The sequence below is a fragment of the Protopterus annectens genome, chromosome 2.part0 (genome assembly GCF_019279795.1).
Source record: "Protopterus annectens isolate FY-2018-M chromosome 2.part0, PAN1.0, whole genome shotgun sequence".
Taxonomy (NCBI): Eukaryota; Metazoa; Chordata; order Ceratodontiformes; family Protopteridae; genus Protopterus; species Protopterus annectens.
The window spans coordinates 1,383,254,074-1,383,274,539 of record NC_056728.1 but is presented as its reverse complement, the minus strand read 5'-3'; the positions used below and the strand labels follow the sequence as shown (position 1 = coordinate 1,383,274,539).

Below are 20,466 nucleotides of genomic sequence, written 5' to 3'. Positions count from 1 at the left end.
CTCCTTCACTTGATAGAAGGTTTTCACCCCAGTCTAATATCCCTTAAACTGAGTGCTTGGTTTCTCCACTTCCAGTAATTGTACAAAAGTCCAGGCTTGCTTCCCCTGTCCGAGATATTGTACTAGCTTCCCAGAGACCGGCTACCAAGAAAGAGAAAGACTATAGGAGCATATGGAAGAGATTTGTCTTCTGGGCCTCCAAAGAGAAAACTGATCCCTCTTCAGCTCCAGTATCAGCTATCCTACTCTTCCTTATGTCTCTTTTCAAAGAGGGAGACACTTTCTCAACAATAAAACTTCAGTTGTCAGCCATCTCGAACTTTATTTGGAAACATTTTTGGTTCCCTCGTAACTTCCAAATTGAGCAAGGTCTTCTTGAAAGTAATCTTCCTCCTCAGACCTCCATTTAAAGACCTTCTCCACCATAGGATCTTACTGTGGTCTTACAAGGCCTAACTCAAAAACCCTTTGAACCAGCTAGTGATCGTGACTTGAAGTTTCTGTCATGGAAGATAGTCTTTCTTATCGCCATTACTTCAGCAAAAAGAATCTTGGATATCCAGGCACTGTCTTCTAAGCCTCCTCTTTCATGCTCAATGTACCTATGGAATCTAACCTCAACCAGTCCACACAACTACCAGTTTTCCTTCCAAATTTCTCTAACAAGGGAGAATGTCTGTTACATTTGCTTGATGTTCGTATACTGTTACGTTTTTATCTTCATAGGACAAAACATTTTTGAAAGTCAGACTATTTGTGTCCTTTTTGCATAGCCACCTAGGTCAAGTGGTTTCAAAAGTTACTCTTGCTAAATGGATAACCAACTGTATTACTTTTATTTATGCCAAGAACATTTGTCTCACCCTCCTAAGGCCCATTCAACTAGGTCTGTGTCCACCTCTTCTGCCGTTTGTTCCAGGGCATCTTTAGATGATATCTGTGCTGCAGCCACTTGGTCAAAGACTCGTTCCTTTGTCACGTATTACAAATTGGACATTGTTTACAGGAGCAGGGCTTCCTTCAGTTCTGCAGTGCTCTGGCATATCCTTCCTTGAGGCCACCCAGGAGTTGTATAGCTAGGGACTTTGACCCAGCTGTGAGGAGGAATGAAAGGAGCATCATCAGATTTGCAAGTTATGTACTTACCATAACTTGATATCTGTGTTGTCCTCTTTCATTCCTCCTCACCTTCCCTCTCAGCCATCCTCCTACCCAGTGCTCTAGAAGACTTTTGGAGAACTGTTTAGGAACTATTGTACCTGGTATGAGCCTCTGGGTTCTTAGTTCTTAATTTCCTTCTATTTCTCTACACACTGTCATCTATTTCGGCAGCAAACTCGAACTAAGGGAGTTAAGCAGAGGACAGAGCATTATAGGAAGTGGGAGGAACTCAAGACTTGGATCCTGGTCTATAAGAATGTGGCCACATCAGATCCATAACTCAACTATGAGGAGGAATGAAAGAGGAAAATACAGATACCAAGTTATGGCAAGTACATAACTTACAGTTTTCTTCCCCAAAGGGAATTTATCTGGCCAGCAATGGAAAGCAAGCCAACCTTCGACCCTCGAAAGCCTCACATAAGTGTACTCTTCGGCAGCAATAAAGCTCTGAAGAGCTTCTTGCCCAAACTTGTCTTTTAGTCTGTTCAGCTCAAGCTCCTTAACAGTTTGGGCATGTAGAAGGTGCCCTGAAGCTTTGGAAGCTGGCCATCTGTTATATTCTTGGCAGGATATAACCCATATAGCTAAGGCCACTGCAGCAGTGATCATTCGAGCATCTACTGTTAAGGTAAGTTCAATTTACAAAACCGAATTATCTGAAGTAGTTAACTTCATTTGTTCATCAACCTGTGGGTATCGGTCCCGAATCGGATCCGAGCCGACAACTTTATTCAACTAAGATCCGAGCTCCAAGCTCCTCCCCCTTACCCATAACCCCCTGCTATCCCTCTCTGTCCTCAGATCTCATTTGCTGCGGCTTATTCAAGCATCTAGAATGAGTTCCAAGCGTAGGGTTTCGTGAGTTTTACTAAAATTATCTGTTTTTGACCTAGTTTTTTACTTTAAAACTATAGACGAGTGAGTGTTGTTTCCCCTTATCTGTTAAATTGCTAATCTTGTTGGTAAATTTTCCTTTTGTTAGTTAGCTTAGTCTTCCCCCTCCCCAGTGTGTGTGAAGGTGTGTGCGGTTTGGGCCTATATATTATTACCATGGCTGAGGCCCCTAAAACTTTCTTTTCCAAATGCACCGAGTGTGGCCATAAGCTATCCCCAGCAGATGGCCACACTCGGTGTGTTATCTGCCTTGGGGTTGACCATCTCTCTTCAGGCTGCACAATTTGTACAGCCTTCAACACCAGGGCTTTGAGGGACAGAGGTCAAAGCTGATTCTGGCGGGACTTCTGCCCCCGGACTCGGCTTCGTCCTCTTCTCCCTCGGCGGCACCAGCTGCGACCGCAGCGGTCCTGCCTTCCATCCCTGCTCCCCTGACCGGGACTCTCACTCCCACCGTGGCTCAGGAGGAGAGGGAATCTAGGAGGGAGAAAAGAAAGGAGAAGCATCACAAGCGGTGGGCTGAAGCTTCCTCTTCGGCTCCTCCAGCTAAACAGTTAGCCTCTCCTAGGACGTCCGGGCCTTCTCCTTCCCGACTCCATTCACCTCGATTTTCCCCCGAGCCGGAGGAGGAGACCCAGTCGCCTTCCAGGTCTTCGAGGCGGCACTCCAGGCCAGCCTCGGTGGCCTCGTCTAGATCAACCCGAAGTTTGTCCGATGCAGATATGGACCAGATGATGCGTAGGTTTCTCCAGGCCCAACTGCAGATGGGAATGCTCCTGCCTCCCCCCCTCCAGGGGGAGCTCAACCCCATTTTTAACCCCGATTGCTCCTTCTCTGACCCACTACTCGGGTTCGGAGCCATCAGATCCAGGCAGCATCGGAGCCGGGGGAGGCTCGGTACCAATAGTACTTCCTACTTCGGCTCCGTCCGCACCCTCGAGTTTGTCGGGTCCATTTTCGGATCCGAGCTCTCGGAGCCGTGAGCTGAGCTTCGGATCTGGAGGTGTCAGTATGTCTTCGGCTCTGTCTCGGTCGGAGCATACTGGCCCTCTAGATCCAATTGCATCAGTGCCGGCTCTGGTCCACGCCTCGGATCCGAAGGGACTTCTCTCGGATCCTAGAGAGAGCAGTTCTTCTTCGGCATTCGATGTTGTGGAGAGGGTCTTGTCGAGGGACTCGAGACCCCAGGCTCCTGCTGCGGTTCCACCCATCACTCCCTCTAAGACGGGCCTACCTTTCATCCCCCAACCCCAGGGACAGCCTGCGCCTACGTCCCAGAGAGTTCCCTTAGAGGAACAGGATGTAGTTGGTGAGACATCTTCGGACAGCCCCCCCGAGGAGGTTCCTCACAAACGTAAGTGCAAGAGGAGGCACTTGGACTCACCTGAGTCCCTGACAGAGGACACAGACTTAGAGCAAAGGGAAGGTTCCCCAAGGTCACCCCCCCCCCCCGAGGATGTCTCCTTCGGAGACATTATGGAAATGCTTCATATTAGAGGGGGGTGGTCAGCCCAAAAACCTTCCTCTGATGAGTCTGTGTTTCTGGAGGCATTTGACACAGGCCCATCTACCTCTTGGGTGTCGCCTCCCGCCGATCCCCTGGTAGATCTGATCACTACCAGGGCATGGAAGGAACCGGACACTGTGGAGCCCATACCAAAGAGACCAGACAAAATTCTCAGTCCACCCACAGATAGGACGGTCTGGCGCAAGGGTACTCCGGTAGATGCCATGTTAGTGGCGGCTGCCACCAAGAAGGAACTAGCCCAGGAGAGTTCCTCAGTCCACCCTCCTGACAAGGAGTCTTGGACGATGGACCGCATAGGGAAGCGGATGTTCGCTTCAGCCACCTTCTCAGTAAGGTCGCTGAACTATATGGCACATGTGATACGACTCCAGCGGGATCTCATCAAAGAATACGCCGGGTCGCTCCCAGAGTCCATGTCGGCTGAGGATGAGAAAACATTCTCAGCTCGAATGGCCACTCTTAAGTCCATTTCAAACACTTCTGTGTGGCTTCTTTCCCATGCCACGGAAGGAGCCGCTAGAGCTAGCGGAGCGGGCATTGTCTTACAGTGGCATGCTTGGCTCCGTCTCTGCGACTTTGCGGAACCCTTCAAGGTGTCCTTCACAAATGTCCCTTTTGACAGCTTTTCGCTGTTCGGCAAGACCATCCGCGACACGCTAGTCCAGAGCGAGAAATATGGGAAGACGTTGTCTGCCATTGGGATCTGCTTCTCAGCTCCCCAGAGGTCCTTCTCCAGGAACCAAAGGGGACAAAAGAAGATGTGGTTCCAGAAATCCCAACAGTCCTGTTTCGCTCCGGACCCCTCGTCCTTCAGAGGCAGTGGAGGACAGGGTGGACGCCAGCCCAGAGGCAAAGGGGGAACCAAAGAATTTCAGGTCGAGAGAACCTTTTTCGGATCGGCCCGCGCAGCAGCCCTGAGGGGTTACCCGACTGCTCCACTCTGGAGGCAGTCGAGGGGCATTTCTCGAGGCACCTAGCTGTTTGGGAATCCATTACAATGGATCGCTGGGTGCTTCACATCATATCCAGAGGTTACACTATCCCCTTTCTGAATCTCCCTCTCAAATCCCGGAGCCTCCCCGATGTCCCACCCAATCAAAGGGAGGCAGCAGCCACAGAAATAAAGCAGCTGCTAGAAAAAAGAGCAATCCAGCCCATCCCACAAGATCAATCCGGATCAGGCTTCTACTCCAGGTTCTTTCTGGTGCCAAAAAAAGATGGGAGACTTAAGACCAATCCTCGACCTGTCCACTCTAAACCTGTCAGTTGCCAAAGAAAAGTTCCGGATGGTCACCATTCAATCCATTCTCCCACTCCTGCAGGAGAACAACTGGATGTGCTCTATGGACCTCAAGGATGCGTACTACCACATTTTGATGGACAGACGATCCAGAAGGTTTCCCCGCTTCCGGCTGGGAGCCAGCCACTACCAGTTCAGGGTCCTTCCCTTTGGTCTCACCACAGCCTCTAGGGTGTTCACCAAAGTGATGGCAGTTGTAGCGGCCCACCTGAGGCTTCAGGGAATACAGGTCTTTCCATACCTAGACGACTGGCTCCTGACCGTCCCCACCAGGCATCTACTCTGTTCAGCCAGGAATTACTTCCTTCACTTGGCCTCTCATCTAGGAATCTCAATCAATCTCAAGAAATCCTCCCTTCAACCAACTCAAACTTTGGATTTCGTAGGGGCCAGGCTAGACACAAACCTGTTGAGGGCCTTCCTAACTCCGGACAGGCTTCGAACTTTGACACTCCACGTGCTGGTCCTCCTACAATCCCTGGCTCCTCCAGCGGAATTGGTCCTGAGGGTGCTAGGTTCCATGGCTGCAGCCATCAATCTGTCACCTCTAGCTTGTCTAAACATGAGGGTCCTACAATGGACCTTACAGGTTCAATGGTCCATCCTGCAACATCCGCTAAGTGCATCTATCTCCCTCAGCAAGGTTTGCAAGAAATCCCTACTCTGGTGGATCCAGTCCTCAGATCTCTGGGAAGGGCGCCCCTTCTCTGTGGCCCCACCCCAAGCCACGGTGACCACGGACACTTCTCGTCTCGGGTGAGAGGGCACTGCATGGGCAGAACCGTCCAAGGCACGTGGACCCACTCAGAGACCTTGTTGCACATCAGTGTCCTAGAGATGAGGGTGGTGCTTTTAGTGTTGCAAGCACTCCAGGCCATTCTTCCCTTAGGGACAGTTGCGATTCAATCAGACAGCATGTCAGTAGTCTGGTGTATCAACAAACAGGGGGGAACCAGATCCTATCCGCTATGTTGAGAGGCCATGAGAGTTTGGGAATGGGCGATCGCCACCAACCGCTTTCTCATAGCAACACACATTCCGGGTCGGTCGAACATTTTGGCAGACAGGCTGAGTCGAACCATCCTCTCACCTTACGAGTGGTCTCTGAACCCTAGAGTAGCGAAGCAAATCTTCCTCAAGTGGGGTCAACCTTGCTGCAATCTATTCGCGTCTCCTTCGAACGCAAAGTGCAGTGAGTACTTAACTCTACTTCCCCCACCAGGGGAATCCCCCAGAGACGCTTTAGTCCATGTTTGGGCATCCGGTCTACTTTATGCTTATCCATCTCTTCCTCTCATGATAAAATTCTTGCAGAAAGCTCGTTGATTGGGGACCAGAGTGATCCATTCTGGCCTCGTCAAATGTGGTTCCCTTGCCTATGGTCTCATCTAGTCAATCCTCCCTGGATTTTGGATCCCATTCCGGATCTGATATCTCACCCCCTGGGGTTGACAACCCCAAACCTGGACAGTCTCAAGCTCACAGCTTGGTTGATCCAGTTCAAATCATAGCTAGGACTCCTGGTATCTCCTCTTCTGTTAAAGCTATTTTAGTAGCCGCTCATAAACCTTCTACTAGAAAGGTCTATAAGAGCAAATGGAAACGTTTTTTGATCTGGTCGAACATAGAAATTTGGATCCATTTACAGCCGCGATACCAGCTGTATTGGATTTTTTGTCATACTTATTTGATCAAGGTGCCAGCTCCTCCACCGTCAAAGTCCAATTAGCAGCAATTTCACACTTTCATGTGGGAAATGATCTTGGTTCTTTAGCATCTTCCAAAATCTGCAAGACCTTCGTAAAGGGTACCTTCCTGTTAAGGCCTCATGTTAAGGATGCAGTCCCTCCGTGGGATTTAACTCTTTTTCTCCAGGCTCTTACTGGCCCTCCGTTTGAACTTGCAGCTTCGGTGGATCTAAAATATTTATCTTGGAAAACAGCCTTTCTCATTGCTATCACTTCAACTAGAAGGGTTTCGGAGCTTCAAGCCCTTTGCACCAAACCTCCATATCTGGTCTTTCATAAAGACAGAGTTTCCCTCAGGACAAATCCCTCCTTCTTGCCTAAAGTCACCTCTGAGTCCAACATTAATCAATCTATCAATTTACCGTTTTTTTTTCCCAAATTATCACAACAAAGGTGAACACAAATTACATTCTTTGGACGTGTACAGACAACTGAGATTCTATTTACACAGGACTGCTGAACATAGGAAATCTGAGCAACTCCTTGTATCCTTTGCTAAACCCTTTTTGGGTAAACCTGTGTCAAAAGCTACATTGTCCAGATGGATTTCACAATGTATACTTCTTGCATATAAGAGTTCTGGCCGAACAGAACCTGTCGGAGTTCACGCACATTCCACTCGATCGGTTTCCACTTCTGCTGCCTTTTGGTCCAGAGTGTCCTTGGATGACATTTGATCAGCGGCCACTTGGGCTTCATCTCATACTTTTATTACCCATTACAAGCTGGATATAATTTCCAGAGGGAGGGTGTCCTTTGGCTCTGCTGTGCTCCGGAATATTCTTCCATGAGGACCTCCCAAGTTTTTTGGTAGCTGGGGACTCTGTCCCACAGGTTGATGAACAAATGAAGTTAACTACTTCAGATAAAGAAGTTATTTACTCACCATAACGTTCCATCTGAGTAGGTAACTTCATTTGTCAGCAACCAACCCCCCCCCCCCTCTGTCCCCCTAACTTGTAGCTCGTCCTTTTTAGGATCTTTGTGCTTCCTGTGCCAGATGACATCAGGTTAGGATGTTTAGTTGATCCTTTGGTTGTAGTATTCTATAATGCTAAGCAAACTTGATCTGAGGACAGAGAGGGATGACAGGGGGTTATGGGTAAGGGGAGGAGCTTGGAGCTCGGATCTTAGCTGAATAAAGTTGCCAGCTCGGATCCGATTCGGATCCGATACCCACAGGTTGCTGACAAATGAAGTTACCTACTCAGATGGAATGTTATGGTGAGTACATAACTTCTTTTTCATGCAGATTATTTTTTTTCTTTTTACCACTAGACATCATTGACTGTGTTGACCACTTTGTAAGTCATAATTCTTTACTCACCACCTTTCCAGATTTACTTTTGCATAATTTTGTGGATTATACATGTTTGAATTTATTGTTACCTATTTCAAAAGGGTTGTTATTTTTGCTACTTGCCATTGCTTGGCTGTTATTCCTTGTAATGAAAAAATTTGGCATTCAGAAAAAAAAAAAAGAATGAATACTGCATCATGCTATGAATGCAACTTAAGTCTTTAATGCAGTGGTGTAGTTGCTGGTCATTGTTTTGCAGTCTGATCATAACATTTTTAAATCATGTATAGTTAGACCTTAATAGATATACTTGCAATAAGTTGTATTTTCCATGATGGTGTTTATAAAGGCATGGATTTGTAATTTCCTCACCCCCCCCCCCCGAAGGACTGGAGTTTAAAAGGGTGTCCAGACATCCTTGCATATGTTTTTCTGAAAAATATACTTTGAAGATGTTGTTGATCAAAGATATGCTCACTCTGGGAGATATCAGGTCCATATCTATATGTTGTATTCATAGAGCAAAATATACATGGTCCATTAAAATTCACCAGCTTTCCATTGTTTCAGTACCATACTGTAAAATATTATGGTTCATAGGTAAGTACTAGGCTATTGGCCTTAGGGCCTATATATGCCTATCCAAAAAGGTACCCTGGCTTTCGCCACCCAAGAAAATTATTTCCCTGTGTTCCTGTCGAACAGAGCCACATAGGTGATCCCCGGGGTGAATTTCCTATTTCCCATCTAATCATCAAGATTTTTCTTGAAGAGTGCTAATGAGGAGCTTTGTTTGATATAGATAGGTAGTTTGTTCCAGAGTATGGGAAGTCTCTGGGACAGGGATCTATCCTTCCAGCATGTTCTGTTTATTGTAGTAACAAGGTTTAGGTCCCTAGAGCGTGTAGTTCAGAGGGATTGGGATTTCTTTAAGTGGAGCATGTCCAACAGCTCTGGGTTTTATGTTACATAACAGATGTCTTATTGAGGAAGTAAGAAAACTGGGAATTATTTCCAGTATTTGTGCTCTCCACCCCAAAGGGGAATGTACAAATGTCAATGCATTCAGCAAGATTTTTCCCAGCATTCTGTGTAGATGTGAATTGTGCCAAGAAGTGTAGTTTAGTACTTTGTTTGTGGCTACCTTTTAGAGCATTTACATGTCATGATCGTTTTTAGTGGTATTGATTAGATTAATGTGACTTATTGACTTGTGCATTTGCGATGGCACAGTAGTACTAGATAGATAAAGAATTTTCAGTAGTGTGATCATTTGAACATTTTATATTCTTTGTGGGATGAGTGGAGCAAGAATATTTTTACATAGCTTGATTACTGGTTTTATGAATGACTTTTAGTAAATTAAGTTTTACAATTTACTGAAAGTTAGGGGAATTATGCATTGCAGCCATTAAAAGCTTGTTTTCTGGCCTTGCTAAATTGATATTACTTGCTGATTTATTCTGATGGAGAATAAACTGAATTTTGCTGTCTTATCTGTATTTATTTTTGTACTCTATACAAGGTTCTGTTCAGATATCAGTCTGTGAAAGGTAGTGATTAGGACTTGTTAAAACAGAATATATCATCACCTGCAAGTAATGAAAATTAACACTGTTTGCCAGCTACTGTCTGTATATTTGTGATTAATTTAGCTGTATTTTGTTTACCAAATATTCAAATTTTGAGGAAGCTTGACAGGCTGTAAAATGTATGTCGTCTGAGGATACAGCAGTCTGTTCTTTTTTTTTTTCCTGAAATTATTGTGTGTGCTTTGGTTTGTGATTCCTTGCTCCTCCTTGACACCATTTATCTATTTCAGATAAAGCTGGTGTATTCTGAGGTAGGAACAAAATACCAAGGCAATTACTGTCTCTGCCATGGTGACCTAATTATGCACATGCTGCAGCTTCTGAATTACTGCCCGCATCTGATGCTAAATTTAGTAACTGCCTTTTCTCTCTCTCTCTCTTTTTACACACAGAGTCACTGGAGGAGAATTATTTGAAGATATTGTAGCTAGGGAATATTACAGTGAAGCAGATGCCAGGTGAGTACTTCTGTATGGTTATTTGAAAATGAACACCAAAGATGTCTCGAATAGTGCACTTAGAAATGAATTATAGTTGCATTTCTGCAGAAACTATTAATACTTATGGGATGCAAAGATGCTGCTTCCTGATTTGGATCTTTCATTAGTTTTCTTACCACATTCATTAGACCTGTTTTTTTATCTGTTTGCGGTACAGTGCATGCTTTAAGAATACATTTTTAGTTCCCAGCTCTCTAGTAGTGTGTGAATCCCATTGAAAGAACACTTAAGATTAGTTGAATGACTTTCACCAAATGCCTATCCCCACAGCTGTACAAAGACACATGGCACTTGCGTATCCCTGACAATTCTTCATCTAAATGTTATACCCGTTTTCTTTTTGCATGTATATTTATTCCTTCCTATATTTGCTCAAGCCCCTACTATGCATCACTTTCTTCATCTCTTTACCCTATTGCCTTTTCTTCCATACCAAAGACAGAGAATTTTCCTTACTGTAGTTATTTCTATTGCCCTTATTCTTCTATTTGTTGGGTGCCAGGCAGAAATGGTGAGCTGCCTAAAATGCCACAGGTTTCCTGCTCATAGTATAGCACAGCCCCCACCCCCAGGGTGGGACAGGGACTCCGGATGAAAAACTGTGCCTGTTACTGTTTTTAGGCAGCTAAAGATTTTTTGTTACTGTAATGATGCCATAACTTCCCTACTTTTGCTCTGGGAGAATGTACACTTTACAGTAACCTTTAAGTATGTAATACTTTGCACTTCAGTGTTTTGAACGCCATGTGGACATACTATGTCTGTCGTCCAGGACACCATACCAAAAATGCCTTTATGCTCTGGCTAGCTCATAGAATCAGCTAGAAGATATTCATGTGACAAGAGATTTCCTTCATTTCTGCACTGGAAAGGAAGAGATGGTCTCTGTTTATGAAGTCCTCCTCCCCACCAACCGTTTAGCACCTGTAGTGCTTATTGAACCATGTTTGCCTTCATTGCAGTTTGGGAGCTCTCCCCTGGAGAGTGTCAGCTAATAATATAGTAGTAATAGTCCTCTCCTCTTCTGCTGTGCTGGCTTTCATCGGTATTGTACGTAACTCCTTCATAGATTGAGGTTCGTATATCACTCAAGTAGTATTCAATCCCAGTTCTTTAAGGAATTTTTGAAGCAGAGTGCCACATTCTTGTTTTCATTTTACTGTAACTTTCCAAAACAAAGTGTAATCTGCTGCAGGCTTAAGTTTCAGATCTAATGACTGCAATGGATACTGTACTTTCCCCCAGGTTTGTAATTTTATTAGTTAAACAGACCGCCTCTAACAACGCATATTTTTATTTTCGTTTTTGATTTGCTTCTCTTATTCCTTAACCCCATGCTTTCTTTCACATTTACCAGTTACCCCCCATTTCTGTCATTTTGATTCTTGTGTCATACTCCATACTATGGGCACTGTTGCCCTTCCTACCTTCATATAATTTGTACATCAGCACTTGACAAGTGTAGCCTTTTCTGTGCTCACCTTCTCATCCCACAGCCTTACCCTGCTCAAATCACAGTTTAACTTTGAAGGAGATTTAAATTGTCCAGATAAAAGAGTTATTTTCCTGAATGGATACAGTTATCATCCCTTTAGCCTGGTTTTCCAAAAGGCTCCAGTATTTAATTTCCAAACCCAGGCATCCAGAATCACTAAACTACCTTGGCATTCTGTAAAAATTTGTTTTGTTACCTGGCCTCCCTTTGTCTTAATTGATCTTATGCTAAATTAAGAAACAGGGGAGGATACTTTTTGGACATTGTATTGCCATGATATGAAACAAATCAGAATAATTAAAGTTATTTGTCTAGATCAACATAGTTGCTTCTATAACTTAGATTTCATTGGTAGTGATTTTATTTTGGGGTAAACAGTGGCTCAGTTTCTTAAGCTGAGAAAAAATAATGAAGATTATGGCTTTTGCTCACCAAAAAAATTGGCTGAAGTGTAGAGTTTGTTTTCAAGCTAGCTAAGGGTCTGGGTTTATAGAAGAGCCATTTCCTTTTGTTGTAAAACACAGTCAAGAAGTAACCCGCTTTCTGCCTTTAGTGGATGTATTTCTGTCTTTCCTGTAAGCTTCCTAACCTTTCAAAGTAATCCATCATGAACTTAAATAAAAAAGGCAATCTTTGGAATTTTATATACAAATAGTTTGCATTTCAAACTGTTTCTGAAAGAGAGACAATTGTGTGGGAAGACAGGAAAAAGAATATGATCGTCAATCAGTCAGTGCTTAAGCAAGGGAATGCTTAATATACCACATTCCCTGTGCAAAGGAAGCAGCCTCAGTGCACTCACCATTTTTAAGATTTAGTATGAGTCTAGTGGGATGGTTTAAGGGGACTGTAGCAAGTACATTGTTTAGATTTATGTAGTGATCAGTCTAGACAGCTGTTTAAATAAGAATTTGCATGCTTATTATTTGCAAGTAACAATGAATTGTAAATTAAAGCAGTGGTAATGTGCAGGCAATTTGCTAAACAGCCTGTTTTTGGTAAGAAATTCTTCAGGATTTGAGAAGTGCATTCTTGATCCTTTTCTTCTGTTATCATGCCATTTCATTCTGTTTTCCATTGTTTTCTTGTAGCTGTGTATTTTATAGTGCTTATGTCATTTCAGTTTTTGATTTACTATTGGTTTTATATTATTCACTAACCAGAAAAATCATATTTCTTTATTGCAAGTACTTTGAATGCCTGCAATATAAATATAAGAAACATTGCATGTTAAAGCTGCAGTGGCTGACAGTGATAAAACAAAAACGTTAATACTTAAGTGCTGTTGTCATTTACAGCCTAAAGTCATTTTTGATAGCTGTTTTTAAAGTATAAAAGGAGTACTATGATTAATGCATTCAAGGATATAATTATTTTATTTTGAGTCTAATTAAAAGGAATACAGTAGGAGGCATCTGGCAGACGAATAACAGACTTTGAAAAAATAAAATAAAGTTCGAGAAGTGTTTATATCAAAAACCAGAGGAACAAAAGGAAAAATTAAATAGAATGGTGGACTGAAAAGTGGATGCAGGTCAAGTATATGTATGAGAATTTTATTGAGGAAGAAATTCTGGATCCTTAAGTTTACTAACATGCACTGAAATGACAGAATATGTTCACAGCACTAGTTAGCATAAGAAGTCAAAAGACAAGTAAGATATATGCAAGTAAAAAGATACATATGTCTTTAGATTACCATAGAAACATGAATCATAATGGCATATTAAGGGTCATATAGCCTACTTGGTCTGCCCTTTATATATTTACAAGATAATCTAGCGATTTTGAATTTAAAAAACATATCTACTTATCTTCATCTTTTACTGATGTTGCAAATAAAGCACTCTGAACACTTTTAACTTAAAATAAATGTACTTGCCTATCAGCTTGTCTCCCTAACCTGGCTTTGTAAGGAAATCGTATCACTGTCACACATATTCTTTGATTTTTTTCCCTGTTTATGAACCTTGTACACTTTGGGAAGGCTGCATATTCATGGTCTAACATTACAAGTAATAATGCATCCATGTATCACCTCAGAACCACCCACTTTGTGTTCTTAATCACTCATTGTTGAATTACTTGCGTAACACATTTCATGGCTGTGGTAGAGCTACAACACATACCAGGACTCATTTGGCACAAGGCATAGGAACTAATTTTGAATAGGGTGCCAGAACATATTCCAGGATGTGTGCACACACAGACACATGCACTCCCTCACTCAGTCAAATATACTGTCTCTCTCAGTTTATCACATGGTCACACACAGTATGCACACATACAGCCAATTTGGAGGAGTGCCAGGTTACCTGGAACACCCGGCAAAAAACCCACATAAATACAGGGAGGATGTGCAAAGACTCTCTTCAGAAGGCACCAAAACTGGGAACTGAACTAGGGAGCCAAGTGCTGTGAATGTGGTACACACTAGAACTCTGTGCATCCCCATGTGATGCCTCACTGTTTCTGTAAATTTTAAACAAAAACAAACCCCATGGCTCACCAAAGAGCTTCAATGTCTTCTCAAGCTAAGGTGTGAAGCCTGGCAGTTATGGAAAAACAGTCTAACCCCTGACAACCATGCCACCTTTGCCAAACTCTGGAAATTGTGTAAACAATCCCTACAGAGGTACAAAGCAAATCTTCTCAAAACAAAGAACTTTCCTTCTCATTACAGCCGAGTGCTCCTCTAGGCGTCTTCTGCAGTTAACTCCTACTACTCCTCTGGGTGTCAAATATTGATTGCTCATATTTGCATTAATAATTCCAAAACCATGTTACTTATAAGGTACCAGGATATTTTTGTCTTGAAGCATATGTGATGGCAAACACAACTGTATTGATATTTGACCTCTCTCAATGAGTATTTTCTAGAACTGTAAGGTGATAACTTCATTTTTTAAAGGATTAAACCATGCCCACTGGGAGTTAAAGGCACACACTCAAAAGAGCTGTACCGGAGGGAATGAGTTAAATAAATCCAAAAATGGTTGGCATTTAAGTGAATCTGCTCATGGGATGCAAATCCTGTGGCAACAAATCTTATCTAAACCTAATCCAGACTCATCAAGGACCACTCACCTGCTCAGACTTTATCAGATAATTTAGCTACCCTCCCCAAACTGTCAATGACATCTCCTCTCCCCTCTGTATTTCAGAACTAATGTGGAAAAATCAACAACTTACTTTTACATGCCCACAGACACCAATCCCCCAGGCTCAGACCATATTTTAACCTGGTTTATCCACTACTGTAAGGAATTTCTAACCCACCGTCTTTGTCACATCTTTAATCTTTGCCTGACACAAACTATAATACCAAACATCTGGGAAACAGCACTTCTTGCTGCCCTTGTCCAAACAATCTAAACCTCCAAAACCTCATATTTTCATTCTGCCAACTGTTGGCAACGTGCTAGAAAAAATAATTTATATTCAGCTGTTAAGCTCCATCCAACAATACCATCTCCTTACCCTAAAACAGCTTAGATTCTGGGCAGGCCATAGTAGAATGATGGCACTTTGGTGCCTAACTGTTGACATTCTCTTTAGCATGAACAAAGGAAACTTGATAAGAGCAATATATGTTGACCTCACAAAAGCCTTTGAGCTAATCAACCAGCAACTCATCATTCTCTCTCTCTCTCTCTCTCTCTCTCTCTCTCTCTCTCTCTCTCTCTCTCTCTCTATTCAGAACATTGTTAGTACTGACACATCCATCACCTGGTCCCAAGACTCCTTGTTGGACAGCTTCTTCAAAGTTAAATTAGACTCTTTCTTCTGTCATCCCACACATTGATCTAAAAGGAGTACCCCAAAGTCCTATCCTATCTCCTCTTCTCATATCTCTTTGTATTAATAAATTGTCTTATGACCTTCCTACTATACAGCTCATCCTCTATGCTGATGACATGATAATTTTTATGTCCAGCCGCAACCAGTCTACAATTGAAATACAACTGCCTCATGTCCTAGCTCAATAAGCACAAATTAATACTTAACCTCACAAAAAGAAATAACATACTATTTGCCACCACTCAAAAACATATAAAATCACCAAATTTATTTAATATCACTACCCTTTTTGGCATACCAGTAGAAGCAACCAACTCCCGCACATATCTCAGTTTCTGGCCAGACCAGTTGCTAACATTCCATGCCGTATTGAGAAATCAAGGCAGAAGATGACTTGATTCTCTACTGGGAAGGAAAATCTCAAACTAACTGTGCATTCCAGCCAGTGTAGCTATGGGCAAAGGAGTCATTCTAGTCCAGCTAGAATAACGGCTACCCATAATAGCCACAGCCCCTAAGAAAAACTTCTCCGCACTACAGTTTATCAAAAACAAAAATCTGTTGCTTTATCACTGTCTTACCCACTCATGAGCACCATTGCCTCATCCTCAAAAAAAAAAACAGCCAAATGGCTCCCATTGCAGCACAGCTACTAGGCTTTGTCATCTTCAAACTACAATAGCGTAACTCATTCTCACCACTAGCTTCTAAACACACATGAACTACAACCTCAGATGCTTCTCCCAAACAATCCCCCCACTCCGTTTCCCCACAAACTAGGCTTCACTTTACCAACAATGCTTCCTCTGTTGTTTCTCCTAAGCTATGGAAATCCCTCCCCCTTACCTAAAGGAACTACAATCCCACCTCAAACACACCTTCAGAGTTGAACTTTAAAATCCTCGACACCAAGTAAAATTGTACTTTTAACACAGCAGGCCACATCATGTAATGACGTCTCAGCCTCTAGAATTAGTCTCTCTCAACTACCAATACTTCTTAAATCTACATCTTCCACTGCCTGCTGCCCTGACTTTTATTGTCCCACAGCATTTCCACCATGATGTAAACCTGAAATATAATCATGACAAATTATAAAATGTACATTTCTGTTGTAATTGTTGCTACATCTGTTCACTTCTGTTGTACATTTTTTGTTATATATTGTTACGCTGTGTTCTGCTGTTATGTACAGCTTGTTGCTTCTCTTTTTTCTTCTTTGTGAGTTATTTTACCCATGCAGTGCCTGCAAATGGTTAGTTATGATTAGTGTATGAATCTCTGTAAATAAATGTAAACTAAAATGACACTAAAAGTAATATTCTTCCTCTACTTCCTTTCCTGTGAACCGTATACCTTAAACACATTTAGTCTGTCGTGATACTGCTTTATGATACAGGACATGCAGGATTTTTGTTGCTGTCCTTTTACCATTCTATATCCTATGTCTCCCTGCTTTCTACTCTTAACCAGCCTCCTTGAACATACTAATATGCATATATTAATAATTACACAAGTGCTACAAAACTTAGATAACAAGTAACAGGCTTGCACCTGTTGTACTAGAACTGATCACCTGTCACTACCACAGTAGCGAAGGTAGGGTGAGGCAAGAGGGGCAACTGCCCCAGGCTCAATGTGTTCGGGGGGAGGTCGCCGGATTAGCCGATCCCGATCTCTCTTTAATGCAATACCAGCTTTTAAAAGCCACTATTATATTTTTAGTCAAACCTGAGTGCTGTAGTGCACGGTGTGTGCTCTAACCTTTAGCATCTGCTTGCTGCAGTTTAAAAGTAAAAAAAATATTATTTTTCAACGCATAAGTAAGCGCTGAACCGCTCCATGCAGGCAGAGTATAAACTGTAACAGTTGTTTGCTGCAATTTAAACTGAAACATTATCACCATATTGTTCCATCCAGAAATGGTTTAAACTGTATAAACTGCTACATTTGTATTCATCTTCATCACTCTCTCTCTCTATATACACTTTTGCATACCAGATCTACTAACCTATAAACTTGCCAGTTATGGTGCCTTAACAAATAGAATATGTGGAAGTTCTCCTTACTGCTGTGAACTTCACTTGAACTGTACCTACTTGTATGAAAACATATATGTCTGTCCATTTTAAAGGTGTAGATGAGAATTTGATTATAATTGCTCTGTAACTGTGTCATTTCATGGTATTTGCTGTCATGCATTGGAGTCATTCTCCCTAGGGACCTTTGAGTTTGTTCATTCAGCCTATCCTGGCTAAGGAGGGAAGGAAATTAACTAACTATCTAAATGACTAAGAACATAAGTGAGCTCTCCAGAACCGTACCTAATAGTCTGGGGAGGATCTCCCCAACTGACTAGAGTCATAGTCGTTCCCATTATCTATATAGGAATACATATTCCCATACAGCCTAGTAGTATTCTACTTGCTTTCTCTAAATACTTATATATTGGTCATGTAGTGTGAATACCCACAGGTCGATTTCTGATTTTCTTGCTATTGTACATCATATGTCCTAGTTATACATTCTTTACTTGTGTTTCTGATTTCTAAATTAATTATTTTCATTTTTTTGTATTGCATCCTCTTTGACATACTTTAGATTACTCTGTTTTAGCAGACTCCTCTCATCCTTATATGCTTTCTTTTGTATGAAGCCTGTCAGCAAAAATATAAACTTTTCCTTCCAGGTCTTGTGGAGGGCTATTTATGAAGACATTGGGAATGTCTGATCTTGGTACTCTTGTGTACACATGGATTACCATCCTTAAGTCTGAGTGAACTCCATTTAATATAATCATGTTTGAGCAATTGTCTAGCTAGTTTCCCATGCTAATACCATCAGACCTGTGTAAAGTCTTTGCCTGAGTTATTCATTAACCTTTCATGTGATGCCTTGCCAGACTCATTGCTCAAGTCTCAGTAGGTTATGCTCACCATTCCTTTTTGATCCAGTACACTGCTTTATGCAGTGAAGTAAGTCTTTTGGATGGGTTCATGTTACATTCTTGTTATGAGTCCATCTTTCCTTCGGTTTTATATCGCACATACTTCTAAACATTCAAACTTATTTATTTCAGAAGTCGTGCATGATTTCCCTACAGCTGAGGTAAAAAGAACAGGGTAATAGTTTCCCGTCTCTGCCTTATTGTTCTACAAAAATCCTGTGCAAAATAGTACATTACTTAGAGTAACACAAAGCTGTTACTGTCACTGTTAAGTCTAGATCAGGCTGGTAATGACTAATTCAATATCTTTTCCAAAATTTTGTACCAGATGAAGAGATATGGAGAGAAATAAGCACCTTTATGCCTGAAAAGTCCTTGCACAGATTACTTGTGAGTGGTCTTATAAAAATAAATAAGTAAATAAAGCTCTGTTACTTGTAAAATGCTTTGGAAGGTAAAATGGCATCCTGTAATTACAGGCTTGTTTCTTATTTGGCAGAAGTTTCAGAGCCTGTAATATTGCCTGTCTAGTGCCAGAAAAGGGCCGCCTGTGCTCAAGGGAGCCCGCAGGATTTTTTGCAGGGGGGTGCAAACCCAGAGCCCCACCCACATATCTCACCCCGCCCCCTGCCAACACAGCCCCGCCCAAGTCCACCCACCCCAAGCCCCGCCCACACAGCCATTCCAGTGTCCCATTACTTGGCTATTTCTCCCCATTTACTGTAGACACTGTTCAAATCTGTGTGCATACTGTTTTATGCTTTAGTTCTACAATGATTACAGGCAGTTGGATTTAATTTACAACTTTTATTTCAAACATTATAGCCCAAACACTGAGACATTTACTAAACCTAAACAAAGCAATAATCTTACAATGAAAACAGACTTGGCATTAAAGCTTCTCTACTTTTGAAACTCACATTCAATGAAACAGCATTGAAACCCACATTCAAAGAAAATGCATCTGGCCAGTGGCAGGTTATTTACCTTTGAACTGTTTTCAAGCAATAGGCTCCTTGCACACCGTTAGGTTCATAGGTTCATAGGTTCATACTAGGCTATCTGCCCGAGGGCATTTACAAGCCTAGCCCATCGTTTTGTGGCTTACGCCACCCCTTTAGTAGGGCCATGCAAAAGTTATTTGATTTACCTGATTGTATTAATTATAATATATAATTGAATTATATCCCTTGTATTATACAGCAGCACTTGTTTGAGTGTCTCTGCTGAAGTAAAAGTAATCTGAATAATTCCACATTAAAGATATCTGAAACTAATGAAGATGTTGTTGCTAGAAAACAACTGTATATTTCAGTGTTTCATCTACAAATTCAGTGCCTGCTGCCGTCAAAGAATAAATTGCCTATGTTAAATTAAAAAAATGGTAAGCTGGTATATTGCAATAGAAAATGGATGACAAGCTGAAAAACAGGTTCATAGTTATTAGGCATCTCATCCAAAGGAGGACATCCTGAGGACTGCAGCATACAAATGTATATGCTGTAGGAATAGAACCTCAAGCCTTTACATTAAGATGCAAGTATTCTACTTGTGGTGCTACTAACATAGCTTTAAAACTTTATACCACAACAGAGATACCATTTGCTAAACAAAACAGTTGCACATAGTAAACAGACTTGGCATGAGCAGCAGTGAACTTAGCTTCCCTTAAAACTCACAGTTCCTTGAAAATGCACTTGAAAATTCCACCTGTTAACTCTAACTTGGGCATTTCACTTTCTCTCTCACAAACATACCACACCCCTCAAGGCCTCAACCTTAGTGCAAGAAATCTGGACAAAGCCTAAAATAAACAGGGATAGATTATAAATATGGCTCTCAGAAACTTAGAAAATTGCAAGAGTAACAGGATTTGTGTTAGTATGCATTTTTCTAATGACATCTAAAACTGAAATGTCTCATTTAGCAACTTCAATCCTTTTTAGGAGGAATATGGGGCAAATTTCTGGGCAGCTGAGGGGTATGCTACCTCCCTCTTATACACACATCAAATAATTCTGCATTGAAACAGCACTGAAACCCACTTTCAGAGAAAATACATTTTGCCAATGGCAAATATTAACTCTGGGCTGTCTTCAAAATCATAGGCCCCTCGAACATAACGTGCTCTTTGATACACCTTCCTGACCGTATTACATTATATTCCTTGTACAATACAGTACAGTTGTTAGAGGGC

The 20,466-nt window shown here is 42.0% G+C and overlaps 1 protein-coding gene across 21 annotated transcripts in view; it reads left to right on the top strand.

The window, feature by feature from the left end:
• The window catches only part of CAMK2D (calcium/calmodulin dependent protein kinase II delta), a 1,797,486-nt gene that overhangs the window by 1,184,874 nt on the left and 592,146 nt on the right, over positions 1 to 20,466 (top strand). For all 21 annotated transcript variants that reach the window (XM_044061588.1, XM_044061589.1, XM_044061587.1 and 18 more), the window contains exon 5: positions 9,919 to 9,984. In XM_044061588.1, coding sequence (XP_043917523.1) covers positions 9,919 to 9,984 — 66 coding nt within the window. The remainder of the gene's footprint in view (positions 1 to 9,918; positions 9,985 to 20,466) is intronic.